The sequence below is a fragment of the Embiotoca jacksoni genome, unplaced genomic scaffold, assembly GCF_022577435.1.
Source record: "Embiotoca jacksoni isolate LCO1_2020_lvr unplaced genomic scaffold, fEmbJac1.0.p SCAF_44, whole genome shotgun sequence".
Taxonomy (NCBI): Eukaryota; Metazoa; Chordata; class Actinopteri; family Embiotocidae; genus Embiotoca; species Embiotoca jacksoni.
Window position 1 is genome coordinate 595651 of NW_027185397.1, and position 17470 is coordinate 613120.

General features: G+C 42.9%; 1 protein-coding gene across 1 annotated transcript in view; it reads right to left on the reverse strand.

The window, feature by feature from the left end:
• Positions 1-13454, reverse strand: part of cfap299 (cilia and flagella associated protein 299) — a 78246-nt gene extending 64792 nt beyond the window's left edge. The window contains exons 1-2 of the mRNA XM_069169301.1: positions 13347-13454; positions 11507-11640 (exon numbers count right to left, since the gene is read on the reverse strand). Coding sequence (XP_069025402.1) covers positions 11507-11640; positions 13347-13454 — 242 coding nt within the window. The remainder of the gene's footprint in view (positions 1-11506; positions 11641-13346) is intronic.
• Positions 13455-17470: the final 4016 nt, after the last annotated feature.

A 17470-nucleotide genomic window follows, 5' to 3' on the forward strand; every position in this document is an offset into this window, starting at 1 on the left:
TATTTAGTAAAAGCCTACTTTACAGTTTTCATAACTTGCTGCAACAGATGTGTTTGCTGTGGACGGAGGTTCAGTACTTAGACCTCCAGACGTTGTGAGACGAAGAAATAATCCCAAACTTCCCTGAAAACTCCTGTGGGTTTGTTATAAATCTGCTCCTTTCATCTTGAATCCAGTTCTGTCTGCTTCACTGTCCAAAGAGCAGGTAAGTTCACTTATATTCTCCATTTAAAATCCCCTTTCCATTCCCAGAGCACTTTAAAACATCTCAACAGCCACAACAAGCTCAGACAAACAGCCAATTTCTGCTCCTGGCTTAGTTTAACATCATAGTCAAGGAGAACAGGATCTGAATGTTTAAATTCACCGGAATTTGGAGAAGGATTGTAATTCATCTGAGTCGTTTGGCCTGTGCCCCACAATGAAGGTCTTAGAGGAATCACACGGTGGTAAAAGTGCAGGGACAGCACATATTTGGAGGCTGGGAGCTCACTTCATCTTGTGAGTGAGTGAAGGATTGCTGCTGGGTCACGGGGGCCGAGGCCCCAAAGTAAACACAGGTGTTGAGGAGGCAAGTGACTGGGGTTACCCCATCCAGTAGCTAAAGCAACACACAGTCACGGAGAGCGAAGAATACTTCAGCCAAACAGATGGACCGCTGCGAGTTTCAGTTTCACATCAATTAACAAATTTCTTATCAAGCCTCATTTAGGAGGGATAACAAGAGTTTCTCTGGTAAATGACGGTTATTAGCGGCTAATGACAAGTTATTAAGCTGACTGTGCTCAACCTCGTGTTTCTCTTGTTTTTAGATGGTGGTCAGACAGGTGGGCCGCGGGATTAAAGACGTCAGGGGGAGGCCAACAGTTGTCATCTGGTTGTTAAAAAAACGTACATCTGTTGGAGAACATCTGTCCTACAGATATAAAATAACTTTTAAAAATATATGTGCCGTTGTGTCAGTTAAAGGCGGGAACATGGCGTCTGATTTATGTGATATGTTGCGAGTGCGATAAAGCAGCGATGTGAACAGAACATTAAAAATAATGAAGAAGCATGCTAACCCTGCAGGAAACGGAGGAGCGTGGATTCACACTGTCTTAGATATCAACGAGAGACGCAGACACTTAAACTTTCATCTCCAGAGGAATCCCACGGCAACATGCAACTCTTTATTTCAAAACTGTGAAATAATAAAATGTTCTCGTAAAAATGTTTTATCAGACTCGCGACATATGACATAAATCTGACGCCATAAGGGGAACACTATACAACATATAACTAACATTATAGTCTCTGTGAGTGTCAATGTTCTGCTTCTTCAACACCTGAGGAGGTTTCACAACTTTTTATTTTAACATATTTGGAGACTTTTCTTCACCACAAAGACAACACCGCTGGTTGTCTCGACAAAGTTTCCCTAATGAGCGACAATGCTGTGATGAAAATGGTATTTTTATTATAATTTTTTTTTTTTACATTAGCGGTAAAAAAGCTCAAATAAAATGACTGCTGGGAAAGTCTCAGATTCAGATTGATAACACAACCCAGTATCACGGCAAAACGTGAACTAGACTGCCATGTGGGAGGCAGAGGTCCGAATCCAGGAGGTGACAACGTTGTTCTTGAGTTGTTTTTGTTTCCTAACACCAACCATGTGTTTTTCCGTAAAGTTTATTTGTCCTGTAGATCTCATGGCGGTATAACATGCAGTAGGTTTCATTTTCGTCCACTACAGGAAAACGTGAAACTGTCACGCCTAGACAGGCCAAAGCGTGTCTATTTCACGCGTTGCTGTGATACTGGGTTGGGTAACAGCGCTGCGCTCAAACAATACAGGCAGCTGTGATGGTGCTGATGTAGTTTAAGGCAATGAAATGTGACCCAGGAAGTCCAGTTGAAGTGAGAGAAGACAAACACGACATAACAGTTACTGCTCAGAGAGGAGTTTACAACTCTGGACAGTTGTCACGGTGATCGACCACCTGTGTCTGATTGTCCGTTCGCCCTGATCGTTTCCACCTGTGTCTTATTGTCTTCTCGTGTATATAACTGTGTCCTCCCCTCACTTCTTTGCGTTGTTTCTTGTCAGTGAGTGTTTGACGTGTCCCTGTCTGGTTCTGGCTCTGGTTCTGGTTCTGGTTCTGCCTGTTCCGTGTCTCCACCTCCGTCTGTGTGGACTGACTCTCTGGTTTTGGACTTTTTTGGAACGTACCTGTGACTCTGAGCTTGGATTGAACTTTTGCTTTCTCTGTTGTCACTTTCCTGATTTTCTCAGTAAAGATCATGAACCTGAACTTCCTGTCTGAGAGTCGTGCGTTTGCGTCGGTACTTTGAACACATTAAAAGTACGGTCAGTGATATTTTCACTTCCACAGTGTTCTCTGAACTAAAACTGTGCTTTTTGGGTGTCTTTTTTATGTGTGGTTTATGTGTGGCTTCGTCCACCTCTGTTGGAGGTGAACAGCTGTTACTGCACAGCAACTATCGTCTCTGTTTACACATGAATAAACACTCGGCTGCAGAGCCGACCAGAGAGAACTTCCTCCTCGACCGTGAGCCTCCTAAAACTGTCGCTTTAAACCATCTATCTTCAGTAACTCACGACACCGTTAACCCTCAGAGATGTTCTGGATTTACAGTTTTCATATTTCTAATAGCATTTTGCATAAATAAATGTATTGTGTGCATTTAGGTGTATAAAACGTAACAAACATTTGACCTTTCTTGGCATGAGATGAAAACAAATTGCACTCCATTGTAGTTATATTTATAATATATATACACACACACACACACACACTGCAGTTAAGCGTCACTGTGGTTATTTGTTGTTTTTTATTGTTACATATTTATACTATTCTCTTATCTTTATATTTTGCACACCGTGTGACTGAGTATTTTTTTTTTCGATCTCTTTGTCCGTATGTGATATGGTGGATTGACATTGAAGTTGAAAATAATGCTACAAAGGGTAAATTCTGTGTCACAATAAAATATCAATGTTATTATTATGCCACAAATAAAATAAATTCACCAACTTTCCTGAAAAGCAGCATCACGAAATGCAATATTGCATTTTTTATTTTTTAATTGCAAGTTAGAAGGATACAAAAAGTGCATATCTACTGATGTAAGTAAGATGGAAAGTAAACTAGTAATTTGAAAGTTTGTTTTGAGGAATCTGAAATCTAATCCAGTTTGTTTCTGTCCAGTTCAAATGTGTTTTTTGTCATCCAGTCAGACTAAAGTTGTTACCTGAGCTTGTATTTTTTTTTCAGCACTGTGACATGCTGCTTTTGTAGTCATGGAGTGTAATATTAAAAGACCAATTTGGTTTCAAGACATAAACTTGGACACGACGGTGTAAAACTTGTTCTGTATGTTCCTTCTTCCTCATACATTCACTCTTTTAGCCACAACTTTTGTGCCCTTTGATCACACTTGATGCAATTGTTGTATCTGTACCAAGTTGTGTTGTTGAGTGTGACACTTTGCAAAAGCAAATGGTTTCAGCATAATTAATGAAATGTGTATGAATGGTTCTTTAAGGACTGCAGGGTCAGCGTTTCTCTTTTGGTGTGTTTTCTGAGAGGTTTTTATTTCATGACGGTTAACAGATGTTGTAAAATGATTTCTTGTTTTATTCTGGAGACAAGTTAACAGATTGAAGCTTTCATTAGCCTGTAGCTCTCCACAGTCTAACAGATGGGAACTTTCAATAATACGGTGATTTCTGAAGAAACAACACATACTGTAGCAGAATATTTTTCCTCCGAGTGCTTGGGAAAATGAATCTTATAGAAAATATTATTTTGGGCTGGTGGACGTCAGGGGAAATTCCACACAGCATGACAATTTACTTTATTTGGGGCTTTTTATAAAATCCTCTGTCACCTCTGATTACAATGAGCTGAATGTATCAGTTACACATGTGCTGCACATGATATTCTACCTGAATATCTTTGTGTACTGCGGCCACCTCGGCTTCCAGCGGTGGTGGAGGTCGCACGTCGAGCATCGCCTGCGTGTTTTTCAATGTGGATCAAAGGAATCATTGTCATCTTTTTCACACAGAGTTCTTATTAAGGCAAAATGTTCATGTATTCAGAACAAATGTGAGAGGGAGAGATTGTAATGATTCATTCAGGTTTATGTTTGGATGTGAAACCCGATGTGTAGATTTCTGGAACAGAAGTTGTGCTCCAGTGGAAGTCCTCACACGAGGAGCAGCTTTCATCCCTGAATGACGGCGTGTGTTGCACATGTCGGCCGTGTGGTTTCTTCCTCATCAGTTTATTAGCTTACACTGTAATCCAAAGCAACACATATGAAATCATTTAAAAGTATTTTCCTGCTGATTAGAGAGGAATTTCCTCATCAACAACACTCAGGGTCTATTTCTGATTTCTTCTGTACTGCTGCAGTTTGAACTCAACTTTCACGCTTAGACTTCAAAATACATTAAAACCACATGATAGAGACTTTATTTTACGGATGTTCTTACAGGTCATTTAATCAATCATCATCATCCTCCATCATCAGAAGTAAACAGATGAAGATAGTACGTCCTCACAGCCTGACGGATAACACGTAATGTCTGATGTGTTTCTATCACAGAAGACCAAACATCAGAGACTGACTGAGTCTGAGGGATGTCAGAGGTCAACCGGTTGCAGAGCGTCATTATTAATGAGGAGGAAATTATACCAGGACCATTTGAATCAAACGGTAACATGGTGGCCTGAATCTTCATATTCCTGAGTTGTTTGGAGTCCTTTAACTTAACTCTGCTGTACATTGTACACACACTGCACAAAGTAAACTAGGACCTGCTGCAGCACTGTGTCTGAACCAATCAGCAGCCAGCAGTGATGTCATCGTTGGTTTGTGAACGTTATGAATCCTCCAGTTCAGATTCTGTCCGTCACCATCTTTGCTAGTTCGGAGCGGTTCGGAGCAGGAAGTGACCATATTTGGACGAGCTGGGGGAGGAGCCAGCGGTGGATCTGACCGATCTGATCGGAAACCTGACGATACTACGTCCCGCCCACCGATAGCTGTAACCTGACTGCACCACAGGCCTGTCAATCAAACAGACACGCCCCCAAAAACAGGTCTTCTTGAATCTTCTTTTCTAATGAATGAGGGATTATTTTCAGATGGACCTCCAGAAAACTAAGAAGAAGGAGTGACTTTAGCTAACAACACCAAGATAACTGATGGACACATTTTATTCACTTTGGATTTGATGAGAGAAGTTGAATGGGAGTCTATGGAGCCGGAGGCTTTTTGGAGCCGACCTCTAGTGGCACTCGCTGGTATTGCAGCTGAAGACACTTCTGGATCAGAACCATTTTACAGAGCCGGAAGCTACGAACACTTTTATATCCAGTCTGTGATTGAGCAGTATTTACAATTGTAATATTTAGCAGATAAAAAGTTAAGTCCTTGTAACAATTGGGACATGATTTTTACTCTAAACAAGCGTGCATAAATATGAGGAAACATGTAATCTAAAGATTATTAGATATTGTTTAGTGTGTTTTATTGTGCATATGTAACAGCAAAAACATTTTGTGTCTCAGTTCTGCTCTCCTTTACAACACTGCAAATATATCCTTGTACAGGCTAACTCTTTATTTCATGTTACCAAAGAGCAGTGAATGAGAAGCTTCTCATTTGAACTTTTCTTTTTTTAATATTATTTTGTATTTTTTAATACATTCACACACCGATGGTTCACCATCGGGAGCAACTTAGGATTCAGTGTCTTGCTCAAGGACACTCAAGCATGTGGACAGGAAGAGCTGGGGATTGAACCACCAACCTTCTGATTAGTGTTCAACCCACTCTACCGTCTGAGCCACAGCCTACATAAGAATTTGAGAATTTCTAAACTGTTTCAAATTTGATATCAGTTGATATAGTCCTTGTTGACGAGGTAACTTGTTGGAAAAGCTGTCTTGTGTCAGTAATAAAGGTTTAATAAGCATACAAGTTTAGGAATTCAAGTTTACACATTAACATGCAACATGTATGTGGATAACTGAAAGGAAAAATGCATGTTATTGAAAGCTGTACATGAATATTTCCACAGTATCTTCCTGTGAGCGAGATCTGGTGTCTTTGGTCAAAATAAGCCACAATATTGTTTTTGCATCGTACATGTAGCCAATAGGTGAGGACAGATGCTCCATTAATCAAGTCATTAATATGAAATATGACTTCTAAAATGTGGAAACATCCAGGTTAAAATGTCGGCTTGTTATTTATGATGTGTTGTGCCAGCTGGTTATAAACAGGGATATATATATTTTGATGTGTGTGCTGTGTGGTGGGATGTGGTGGCCGGCTTCAGCCTGGCAGGATGTGTGACTGTGGACAACACTTGCAGGGGATCGCTCCACATTTACACTCCCGTCCAAAATCACAAAGTGCAAGGAAGGAAATTGGCTTGACAGCACATGTAATAGAGACTGCGAAGCCTCGTCGCCCAAGGGCCCTCGACCAGAGCGGCCGGCGCGGAGAGTGGCGGGGGTTTGGCTCGCTAAAAATGATCCGGGGATCGGCTTTGTGAGGCTTCTCATGTCAGTCACATCCACAATCTTATTTTTGCTAAGCATCTGGAGGCTGGATCCGCGCTGAAATGTATTCACTGTGCGTGTTCGTGGCACCGGTTTTACTTGGCACCGCGAGTGATGGCTCGCTTTTAATATAGAGCAGCGAGTCGGAGAGCGGAGAATTCTTGAGGCAGACTGTAAAAACTGCAGCAGCACAATGGACAATGAGCGTGGCTGTGGTTTGGGACCGCGGGGAGATCGCGGGGAGCCTGATGGAAACCTCGCAGGACTGCCGTGAGCACGCGAGGTCAGGACATATGCTGACATGGACTTCTGGGCCGGAGCCGAGAGGAAGCGGAGGCCTCCCGTCTGCTCAGCACACCCCCACCTACCCACCCCCCCTGCTCGTCTCTCACTTTATATCTCGTTATTCCTGCCGCAGATGAAATGCACGACAGTCATCTCAAATATAGAGGAAATTTGTTCACAATTTCCACCGATGGGCAGGTTGAGACGGGGAAAAAAAATATGTCGAGTCCACACAACAGATTTGTGGAGTGGAATATTCAAATAGTCAAATAAAACCGAGTGAAAGAGGTGGATGTTGCCGTATTAGCATTTCCCATCATGCTTTAGTTATTTATTCATAACTTTGAATAATGAAGCAACCAAATTAGATATAAGTGATGGTCAAAAATTATATTTACTTTTGCTAAAACATGCTATTTTGGAACATTTCAATGAAGAAATAATGATGCATGTTATGGGATTATGATTACAAGGAAGGAACGTAATATAAACCTGTAACACAAGCTAAGTATTCATGCAGCATGTGTTGTTACACACTGTATATAATATAATCAATCTGTATATGTGAGTTTAATATAGAGTTGTGACAAATATTGTTGTTATTTTGTATTCATTTCTAACTATAGTCTTCATAGTGCGATGAGATTTTAACTCCACGAGTGTTAAATCATGTTTTTAAGTGTTGACACTAAGAAAGAGTTCACATTAAACAACTCAAGGTAAAAGATGAATTTTACTCTTCATGAGATTCATGTTTGAACTCCTGAAAAGTGTTAAAAGATCAAGACTTCCTTTCAGAGTGTATTCAATGCTCTCACATGCTGATTTAAACTCAGAGTTTATTCCAAAGACCACAACAGCTTAAAATAAAAAGCCGCTATCAGAACCAACACTTTAGAGACTATTTGTTGGTTGTGACGACCCGCTTTGGCTTCCCCCAAACCAAACAACCAAACAACCAAACAACCGCACTAAGCATCCCATTCAGCCAAGTTTCCTTTTTCAATGACGTATTGGATTTCACTTATGTCTGATGAGAGCACCAGGTCCTTTTGTTTTGCATCCCCCCCCCACCTCCTCTCACCTCCCCCCGCCCCCCTCCCTTTTCACAGCCGAGCTGTCAGGAGCAGCATGTTGTCTTTAAAAATGAGACGGGGCAACAACAGGACAACATCTGATTAGCATTCAGCACACTGTCTCCACTCCCCTGGTATTTTATTACCACAGGTGCAGGGCATTCATTGATCAGATGCACGCTATAGGCGAGGTTCGCCCTCTAATTGAAAACAGCTCTATTTATACACCTGCAGGCACTAAAGGTCTCCCAGAGAGCACGGGGAGGTTGAAAAGAAGAGAAAGAAAGGGGGGAAAAAAACACACAGCAATGACAGCGGAGTGAAAGAAGATGTGGCCTCGGAGACGAAGGTTGGAGCCCTCAGAGGAGGAAGAAGGAATTCCCAAAACACAGCGGCTGCAGCGCCGCGAGACGATACGACTGCAGGTGCAAACGTCCGACAGGGAGGAAGACGGACTCGTTGAAAAGAGGCACAAATAAATGCAAATCCAAAAGTGTGTTAGTCCCAACGTCAGTTGTGTTGTTTTTTTCTTTGCGAGCTGAAGAACATTGAATTTGTTTACGGTGCTGCTGCCAGTTTTTGTGTTTTTTCAGAACATTGTACTGTTTGTGCTTCGGCCACGTTGCAGGTGGTACTTTGCATCCCGGGGCCGTGTTTTCACAATGTGACCATAGCAGGAGGTCGGGGGGGGGGGGGTCAGTGTGGTGGAAGTCCAATCAGAGAACCACAGAGGAAGCAGCAATCTGCATTTACATAGGGGGAGGAGGGCGGGGGGGCTGCAGCTCAAAGTCACCACTTCTCAGACAAAACAAATCTGTAAATACTGCGTGTTTTTTCTCTTCTCTCACTGATTTTTACAAGAAGTCAAACATCCAAATGTGGGGAAGCAATGAAAGCTGTTAATTAGTTCAAAAAGCGTGCATGAAAAAGATGTCGGCTCGCAGCCGTCTGCAGGTTGGTGGCGTCGGAGCTTTTATCCAAACAGCAGGTGAAATGTCGGAAAAGTCTTCCCCCACACTTCAGTCTCAGCTCGCATCATAATGACTAACAAAAACCTCAGAGATGGCAGACGTATCAGATGATTATTTAAGGATTAAATTTAATACAGAAAGCATGACGTTAATTTGCTATAAGATATCGCTTTACCCAGAACAGGATCACATCCAATGTAAAGTATTCTCTTTGTGAAATAACAGAACACTGCTGTTAATTACCTTCGAGAGGATTAAAACAACACTCGGTGCAGCTCAGAATAACACGCTGTCTAACTCAGGAGTGATGTCTTTCCCAGCAACAGAGATTAACGGAGATTTATTCTGTCTGCTGGGGGGAGGTGGTGGAAAGAAAGGGACTCTATCGGTGATCATATCACATTCAAGTACAGCCAGGGGGAGATTGTTGGAAATAGGGTTTGTAATAAATGTAAATGTTGTGAATCCCAGCTGTCTTCAGCTGGACTCTTCTACAAGGAAACAAGACTCACACATGTCACAGCCACTTTTAAAAATCTCCTCACATTGGTTTTTGGTGGGGAACTCCTTTAAAACTGTCTGAGTTATCTAATCTAGTCCTCCAAACACTGAGGAGCCACGAACAGGACCACAGCCTCTGAACATGGTGTAGATGTTGGAGAGGGAGCAGATTAGTGTGTATTTAACATCCCAACGTTCCCGCACAACGTTTCCCGGGATCCTGTCGGGACAAGATGAAAGGCTGCGAGGTCTGATATCAGTGTGACTGCAGGTGTGGAGGAAGCTCCCATTTCACCAGAGTCACTGATGCTCACACGTTTCAACGAGGGAGACATCTGCACGTTTGGATAAGCATCTGAGGGTTCGATCGAATTCAACACCTCACAGGTACATGTTTGGATATTCCAGTGTGTGTGTGCGTGTGTGTGTGTGTGTGTGTTATTTGTCGGTTCTGGCTTGTCATCAAAGAAGCTCCCGGCACCACCACCACACGGCTGGATCAGGAATGAGGATGTGTGTGATCACTTTCCTCAGGACGGGCAGTTAGTTGGTACTTTTGTCATCTGGCTCGTTTATTTTTGATTTAAATTCAGACAGATGAGCCGACCGTGTTCAAACAAACGTCCTGTTCAAACAGGACACGCAGTTGATGAGCTGCTTCCAGTGATTCTGTCTTTTTGGTGAACATCAAACTGTTCAAACCTCTGATACGTGAGATACAGCTCTAAAAGAATTCATATTATATCATATTTTATGACCCATCATGCTTTGATTAGCAGTTCAAAAAAATAGTCCAGTCATTCAGGAACACAGAGATTCACAGAGACTACGATATGGGAAAAGAGGATTTTTGCTTTTTGCACATCATTTAGAACAATTACTTTGACTTTACTGTTAAACCTGAAAACATCAAAATCGGGCCTAAAATATCCAGAACACCAACTCCACCGCCAGAGAGAAACACGCAGCTATTTTTGGTCTGAACCAATCAGCAGCCAGCATGACGTCACCTGTTGGTTTGTGAACGTTATGAATCCTCCAGTTCAGATTCTGTCCGTCACCATCTTTACTAGTTCGGAGCGGTTTGGAGCAGGAAGTGACCATATTTGGACGAGCTGGGGGAGGAGCCAGCGGTGGATCTGAACAATCTGATTGGAAACCTGACGATACTACGTCCCGCCCACCGATAGCTGTAACCTGACTGCACCACAGGCCTGTCAATCAAACAGACACGCCCCCAAAAACAGGTCTTCTTGAATCTTCTTTTCTAATGAATGAGGGATTATTTTCAGATGGACCTCCAGAAAACTAATAAGAAGGAGTGACTTTAGCTAACAACACCGAGATAACTGATGGACACATTTTATTCACTTTGGATTTGATGAGAGAAGTTGAATGGGAGTCTATGGAGCCGGAGGCTTTTTGGAGCCGACCTCTAGTGGCACTCGCTGGTATTGCAGCTGAAGACACTTCTGGATCGGAAACATTTTACAGACCTGAAGCTACGAAGACGTTTGTATCCAGTCTGTAGTCTGAACACTGTAATTATCCAGAGTACAAAGTACTATTAACTGTATGTAGCTTCATATCAACCAGCAGCTGTAATCAGACTCATGGGGCAGGTTTCTCTTCCAGCAGCAGACTAGAAGCTGCCAGTGTTTTGCTCAACAACAATCTGACCAGGGAATAAAGTCCATCCGATGTACAGCGGCTTTTCCTTGAAACAACTTAACATTTTGTCCTTTGACAAAATTACAGTTTGGGACATGAGATGTGGTTTGAATGTAGTGAAAGTGATTGACAGGGAGCTCACAGCTTCCACCACAACGAAAAAACATTGAGGGAAAAGACTGATGATCGCTGATCTTGAGTATTATTCTTTCACACTAAATAAGAAGTCAATACAACGAACCACAGAACACTTAACGAGAGGAGAAACTTTTCTGACTGATTTTAAAATCCTCTGATTTCATTTTCAGAAAATAACAGAAGCTCTAAATATTCTAGCATTGGAGCGGCGGTTGGTATGAATTTGTCTTCTCCATGCAGACAACAGCTCCGACGGCGTGGTGGGAAGTTAACTCACGTTGGTTGGCCCCTGTAGGAGAAAGCGTTGCTCTTTGCAGCCTGCGCAGCTGCTTTCCTCTCCTGGAATCCCTCCCTGCTCAGGACCGTGCCCTTGTGGCCGTGCTCCACCAGCGTCCGGGCCAACTCCCTGCTCTGCAAGAGACGAGAGGCGGAGAGGAGTCAGTCCAGGCCGGAGGACCGTCTGCAGATTAAAGGTGTTATTTCACGGTGGAAGAGATGTCCCGCTCTGCAGCACCACAAGCTTTCACCGACTCATTCGTGTCCTGTGCGCGTCTGCGGGGATCGTTAGCTGCATTATTCCAATCACAGTTTATTATGGCCGAGCCGTAAAGTCATCATCTACAAACCAAATCTCGCCGTCGGATCCCGCGGCTCGTCAGATCAAAGCCTCTGCCACATGTCCTCGTACCCAGAATCCCAGCGGCCGGGCCTGCGTCCGCACCCGAGAGGAAAAGTTATATTTTCATTCAACTTTGATGTGGCTCGCCAGAAATGAGTCTCAGACATTCTCCGGTCCTAAAATTGGCCTGAAAATCATTGTCTTCCTTTTAGGGCTCTTTGAATAAGTCGATGTGAATGTGCTGCTTCCTCCAGTCGACACACGGGGGACCGGACTTTTACTGCAGTCACGCCAAGGTGGCGTAATAAACCCTCTTTAACTACTTCATTTTTCTGAGTATGTTCATAGTGGTGACAAGACCTGAATAAGATCATCTGTGAAAGATAGGTTTATAATTAGCTGATTTATCATAACTGGGGCCTCATCAGCATGCCTGACCTGGGCTGACTGTGTGGTGTCACAACACAAGGGTGACTGCTGTGATGAGGATTGACTGCAGCTGATGATCAGGTCAGATAGGAGTTGCTCTCTTCTCTGTGTGGACACAGGTGTTCAAACAAAGTGGCCACTGCAGCAGCAGCAGCTCCACGCAGTGGATCTCATCAATGAGTGTGCCCTCTGCTGGACACAAGCAGAACTGCTCATGTCTGGTGAGCAGGTTCAATTTAAAGCTTATTGAAAACCATTTGCACATTAATCCTCAAAAACAAAAAGAGAAAACGTGCCTACTGACAGAAATATGTATTTATTGATCATACTTATATTGATTGATGCTGATGTATTTTATCTCAAGAAACAAGCTGATCGAACCCTTTATTGACAAGCTTGTGTGTGTCTGCCACCTAGCGTGTGACCACAGACACTACAACTACGCAGCTTATCTCCATGACAGCCGACGTTGTGCGTCTCAGACTTCTTGAATGAAACCAAAATTAATGCGCGCAAATGAAAAGTTTTAACATCAAGAAGAAACGATAAGTAAAGTAGTCCATAAACACGTTTTGATAATAAAGAGGACCATTTGCCAGACTCCATTCAAGAATGTGTCAGGTGTGTTGTTTTGCTCACCGTCGTCAGAGGCATACATCGTAAAACGCCCACGATAAGCACTTAACAATCTTTAGGGCACAATGTTCGTTACGGCTCGTAGTGAGCTCGGTTTACGGCACATGCTGTTTTTAAAAAGCGGATAACATCTGTCTCCTTTCTTGATAACAGCGACGATAACCAGCTGCTGCCTCAAGGCAACGGACCTGAATAAAGTGATGTTTTGTTGGTAATGAGGAAGGATTGAAGGGTTTTGGTGCATGACGAATTGAAGAATGGGTCTCGGTGCTTTTAAAAAGTCAAAAGTTGTGTTTCAATAAATGGTATTGTTTTAGTTTCGCAAAGGTTAATGTAAACTAGTAGTTTCGTCAATTCGGTTCGGACTTGGTGAGACGGGGCTCCGTGTGGACCGATAGGCAGGGCCGAAGTTAACAGTCTGGACGAGACTCACGTGTAAGTACAATAAATCCATCGGCGTGACTCTGGAGTCCAGATAGTCCTCGTACACCGTGAAGTGTGAGACAGCATCGTGGACGCGACCGACCGCGATGGACTCCATCTCGCTGCTCTTGATGTTGTACAGGGTTGCTATAGAAACCACCGTGGAGCAGACCGGCACATCCGGGAACTATGGCTTTGGGAAACGTGCCCGCTGTAACCCCGGAGGTGTCCAACAGGGTCTATACTTCACCTTCAAGAGTCTCCAGGTGTGCAAATTACCTGCGAAATATCTAATTTTTCAATAAATGTTCTGTAAATAGCATGCTAACTAACATTAGCACTGTGCTCAACTTACTGAGCTGCCTTATAACCGACAGCGTCCTGATCACAGACCGGATATAAAACTACAGACCGGATATAAAACTACAGACTGGATATAAAACTACAGACTGGATATAAAATTACAGACTGGATATAAAACTACAGACTGGATATAAAACTACAGACTGGATATAAAACTACAGACTGGATATAAAACGACAGACTGGATATAAAACTACAGACTGGATATAAAACTACAGACTGGATATAAAACTACAGACTGGATATAAAATTACAGACTGGATATAAAACGACAGACTGGATATAAAACCACAGACTGGATATAAAACGACAGACCGGATATAAAACTACAGACTGGATATAAAATTACAGACTGGATATAAAACGACAGACTGGATATAAAACCACAGACTGGATATAAAACGACAGACCGGATATAAAACTACAGACCGGATATAAAACGACAGACTGGATATAAAACGACAGACCGGATATAAAACTACAGACCGGATATAAAACGACAGACTGGATATAAAACGACAGACCGGATATAAAACTACAGACCGGATGTAAAACGACAGACCGGATATAAAACTACAGACCGGATATAAAACGACAGACCGGATATAAAACTACAGACTGGATATAAAACTACAGACTGGATATAAAACTACAGACTGGATATAAAACTACAGACTGGATATAAAACTACAGACTGGATATAAAACTACAGACTGGATATAAAACTACAGACTGGATATAAAATTACAGACCGGATATAAAACTACAGACTGGATATAAAACTACAGACTGGATACAAACGTCTTCGTAGCTTCAGGTCTGTAAAATGGTTCCGATGCAGAAGTGTCTTCAGCTGCAATACCAGCGAGTGCCACTAGAGGTCGGCTCCAAAAAGCCTCCGGCTCCATAGACTCCCATTCAACTTCTCTCATCAAATCCAAAGTGAATAAAATGTGTCCATCAGTTATCTCGGTGTTGTTAGCTAAAGTCACTCCTTCTTGTTAGTTTTCTGGAGGTCCATCTGAAAATAATCCCTCATTCATTAGAAAAGAAGATTCAAGAAGACCTGTTTTTGGGGGCGTGTCTGTTTGATTGACAGGCCTGTGGTGCAGTCAGGTTACAGCTATCGGTGGGCGGGACGTAGTATCGTCAGGTTTCCGATCAGATCGGTCAGATCCACCGCTGGCTCCTCCCCCAGCTCGTCCAAATATGGTCACTTCCTGCTCCAAACCGCTCCGAACTAGTAAAGATGGTGACGGACAGAATCTGAACTGGAGGATTCATAACGTTCACAAACCAACGATGACGTCACTGATGTTTGTCGCTTGGTTTCACTCAGTCGGGCTCTCCACAGAAAGCAGTAATCAATGTGATGAAGCCTCTTCCAATATATGGATGGATGTATCGGTCAGGCGAAACAATCACAGTTCAGGTGCAGCTGATCGACCAGGTAAAACCCTGAAATCAACATCAGACAGTAACTTCCTTATAATTTACAGGGGATTCAGCTGCAGTATTAAAATCCTTGCATGGGGACTTTACACTATTTTTTTTTCACAGGTCCTTTTTGCTCCTCGTCTAAAATACATACCAGAATTGGCAGCGTCTCGTTGTGATTCTCAGGTCCGGGGTGAAAATCTAACACCCACTGCAGGAGAAGAAGTGCTTTTTTAGGTGAGACTGGAAGTGTGAACTGTAAAGAGTAGTAAAGGTTACAGAGTTTGTTTAACCGTGGTTACTTGTTCATCGTTATATTGGTGCAGTTCTCTTTTGTTTGTCTTTCAGACCGGGTCTAACTGTTTTTCGGGTTAATTTTAGATCCATGAAGCTTTGGTTCTCGGCCTCTAAACAACGAGGGTCTGTGGCACATCATCCCGAGGTTATAACGTTGTACAAAGTGCATCTGTTTATTTGTAATAATTTTGGGACCCATCTTGTTTGTGTTAATACCTCAGACTGGATATAAAACGGTTTGTAGCTTCCAGGCCTGATAAATCCGATCCAGAAGTGTCTTCAGCTGCAATCCCAGCGAGTGCCACTAGAGGTCGGCTCCAAAAAGCCTCCGGCTCCATAGACTCCCATTCAATTTCTCTCATCAAATCCAAAGTGAATAAAATGTGTCCATCAGTTATCTCGGTGTTGTTAGCTAAAGTCACTCCTTCTTATTAGTTTTCTGGAGGTCCATCTGAAAATAATCCCTCATTCATTAGAAAAGAAGATTCAAGAAGACCTGTTTTTGGGGGCGTGTCTGTTTGATTGACAGGCCTGTGGTGCAGTCAGGTTACAGCTATCGGTGGGCGGGACGTAGTATCGTCAGGTTTCCGATCAGATCGGTCAGATCCACCTCTGGCTCCTCCCCCAGCTCGTCCAAATATGGTCACTTCCTGCTCCAAACCGCTCTGAACTAGCAAAGATGGTGACGGACAGAATCTGAACTGGAGGATTCATAACGTTCACAAACCAACGAGGGACGTTGATGCTGTTTGCCGCTTGCGTAATTCAAGTGTGTTTATGCAGATTTATTTTTAATTTGATGTGGAATTCCTTTGGCTTCTCCATAAGAGGGCAAACAGGGTAAATCACTGATATTAAAGTATTTAATATCCTCTGTCATATTGACATATTGTCCGATAAACATCATAATTTAAACTTCACGTGATTTAAACCTGTAATAATGTGTGAGACGACACAGTTATCCCGTCCCATGATGTCAGTCCCTAAATCCTGCCGAGTCTTCATGATCTGTCTCCTTCACTGACTGTAAAACACAATAAAATGTCCAGTGGGAACATTAACAGAAACGCTGTGACTCTTGGCTTTCATTGTCATTTTTTATTCCCACTTTGTTTAATTTTATCATCCAGTGTGAATTTTAATAGCTCTGTAATGACGTGCACGGAAAGTGGGGTAATGATCAAAAACGTTGTCGTGAATGTCGTCTCGTGGAGCCGCCTTGCAACGAATGCTTTAAATAACGACTGTCACGCAAGCTGCATCTCATTACTGAGGTCACCAAGTGTTTTCTTACCTAGAAATAAAACCCCTCTTAATTATTAAATACCTTTTATGAATAATAAATGTGTATCTTCTGTTGTTCTTATTCTGTCTTTTTCATGGTGATTACTCTTTTTCTATCGGCCTTTTTTTTTTCCAAAGGTTTTGATAAAGGTGAAGACCCATAAAATACAAAAATTGTATTTTTTAAAAACACCACACTTATACTGGACTTCTTCTCTCAGACAGACCTCCGTTCTTGGTGTCACCTTTTCCGTGAGATTCTGGTCCATGTGGACGTGATTGTAACTCATCTTCATCAGACGTGGAGCCTCATGGTGCTGGAAGAAGCCTTCAGATTATGGTGAACTGTGGAGGGATGCACGAGGTCAGCAGCAACACTCAGACAGCCTGTGGTACTCAACCCGTGGCTGATTCCTCCACACCAGGACCAGGCTGTCCACGCGACGCGAGGCGGGACGGTCCGTGGATTCGCGTTGACACCAGATTTTGAGCCTCAGCAGAAACAGAGATGGAGGAGCGTCGCCGCCACTTCAGCTTCACCTTCCTGAACCTGACGTGGTTTTCCTGCTGCTGTAACCCGTCTGCATCGAGGCTGGAAGTGTTGAACATGCGGAGATGCTTTTCTGCTCAGTCCAGTGAAGAGGGGTGATCTCTGTCTGCACACCTGCAGCTCACTGGATGCTTTGTTCTTTTGTGCCGTTCTGAGTTCATGCTATTGTTCATGAAAATCCCCGGAGATGAGAAACACTCAGA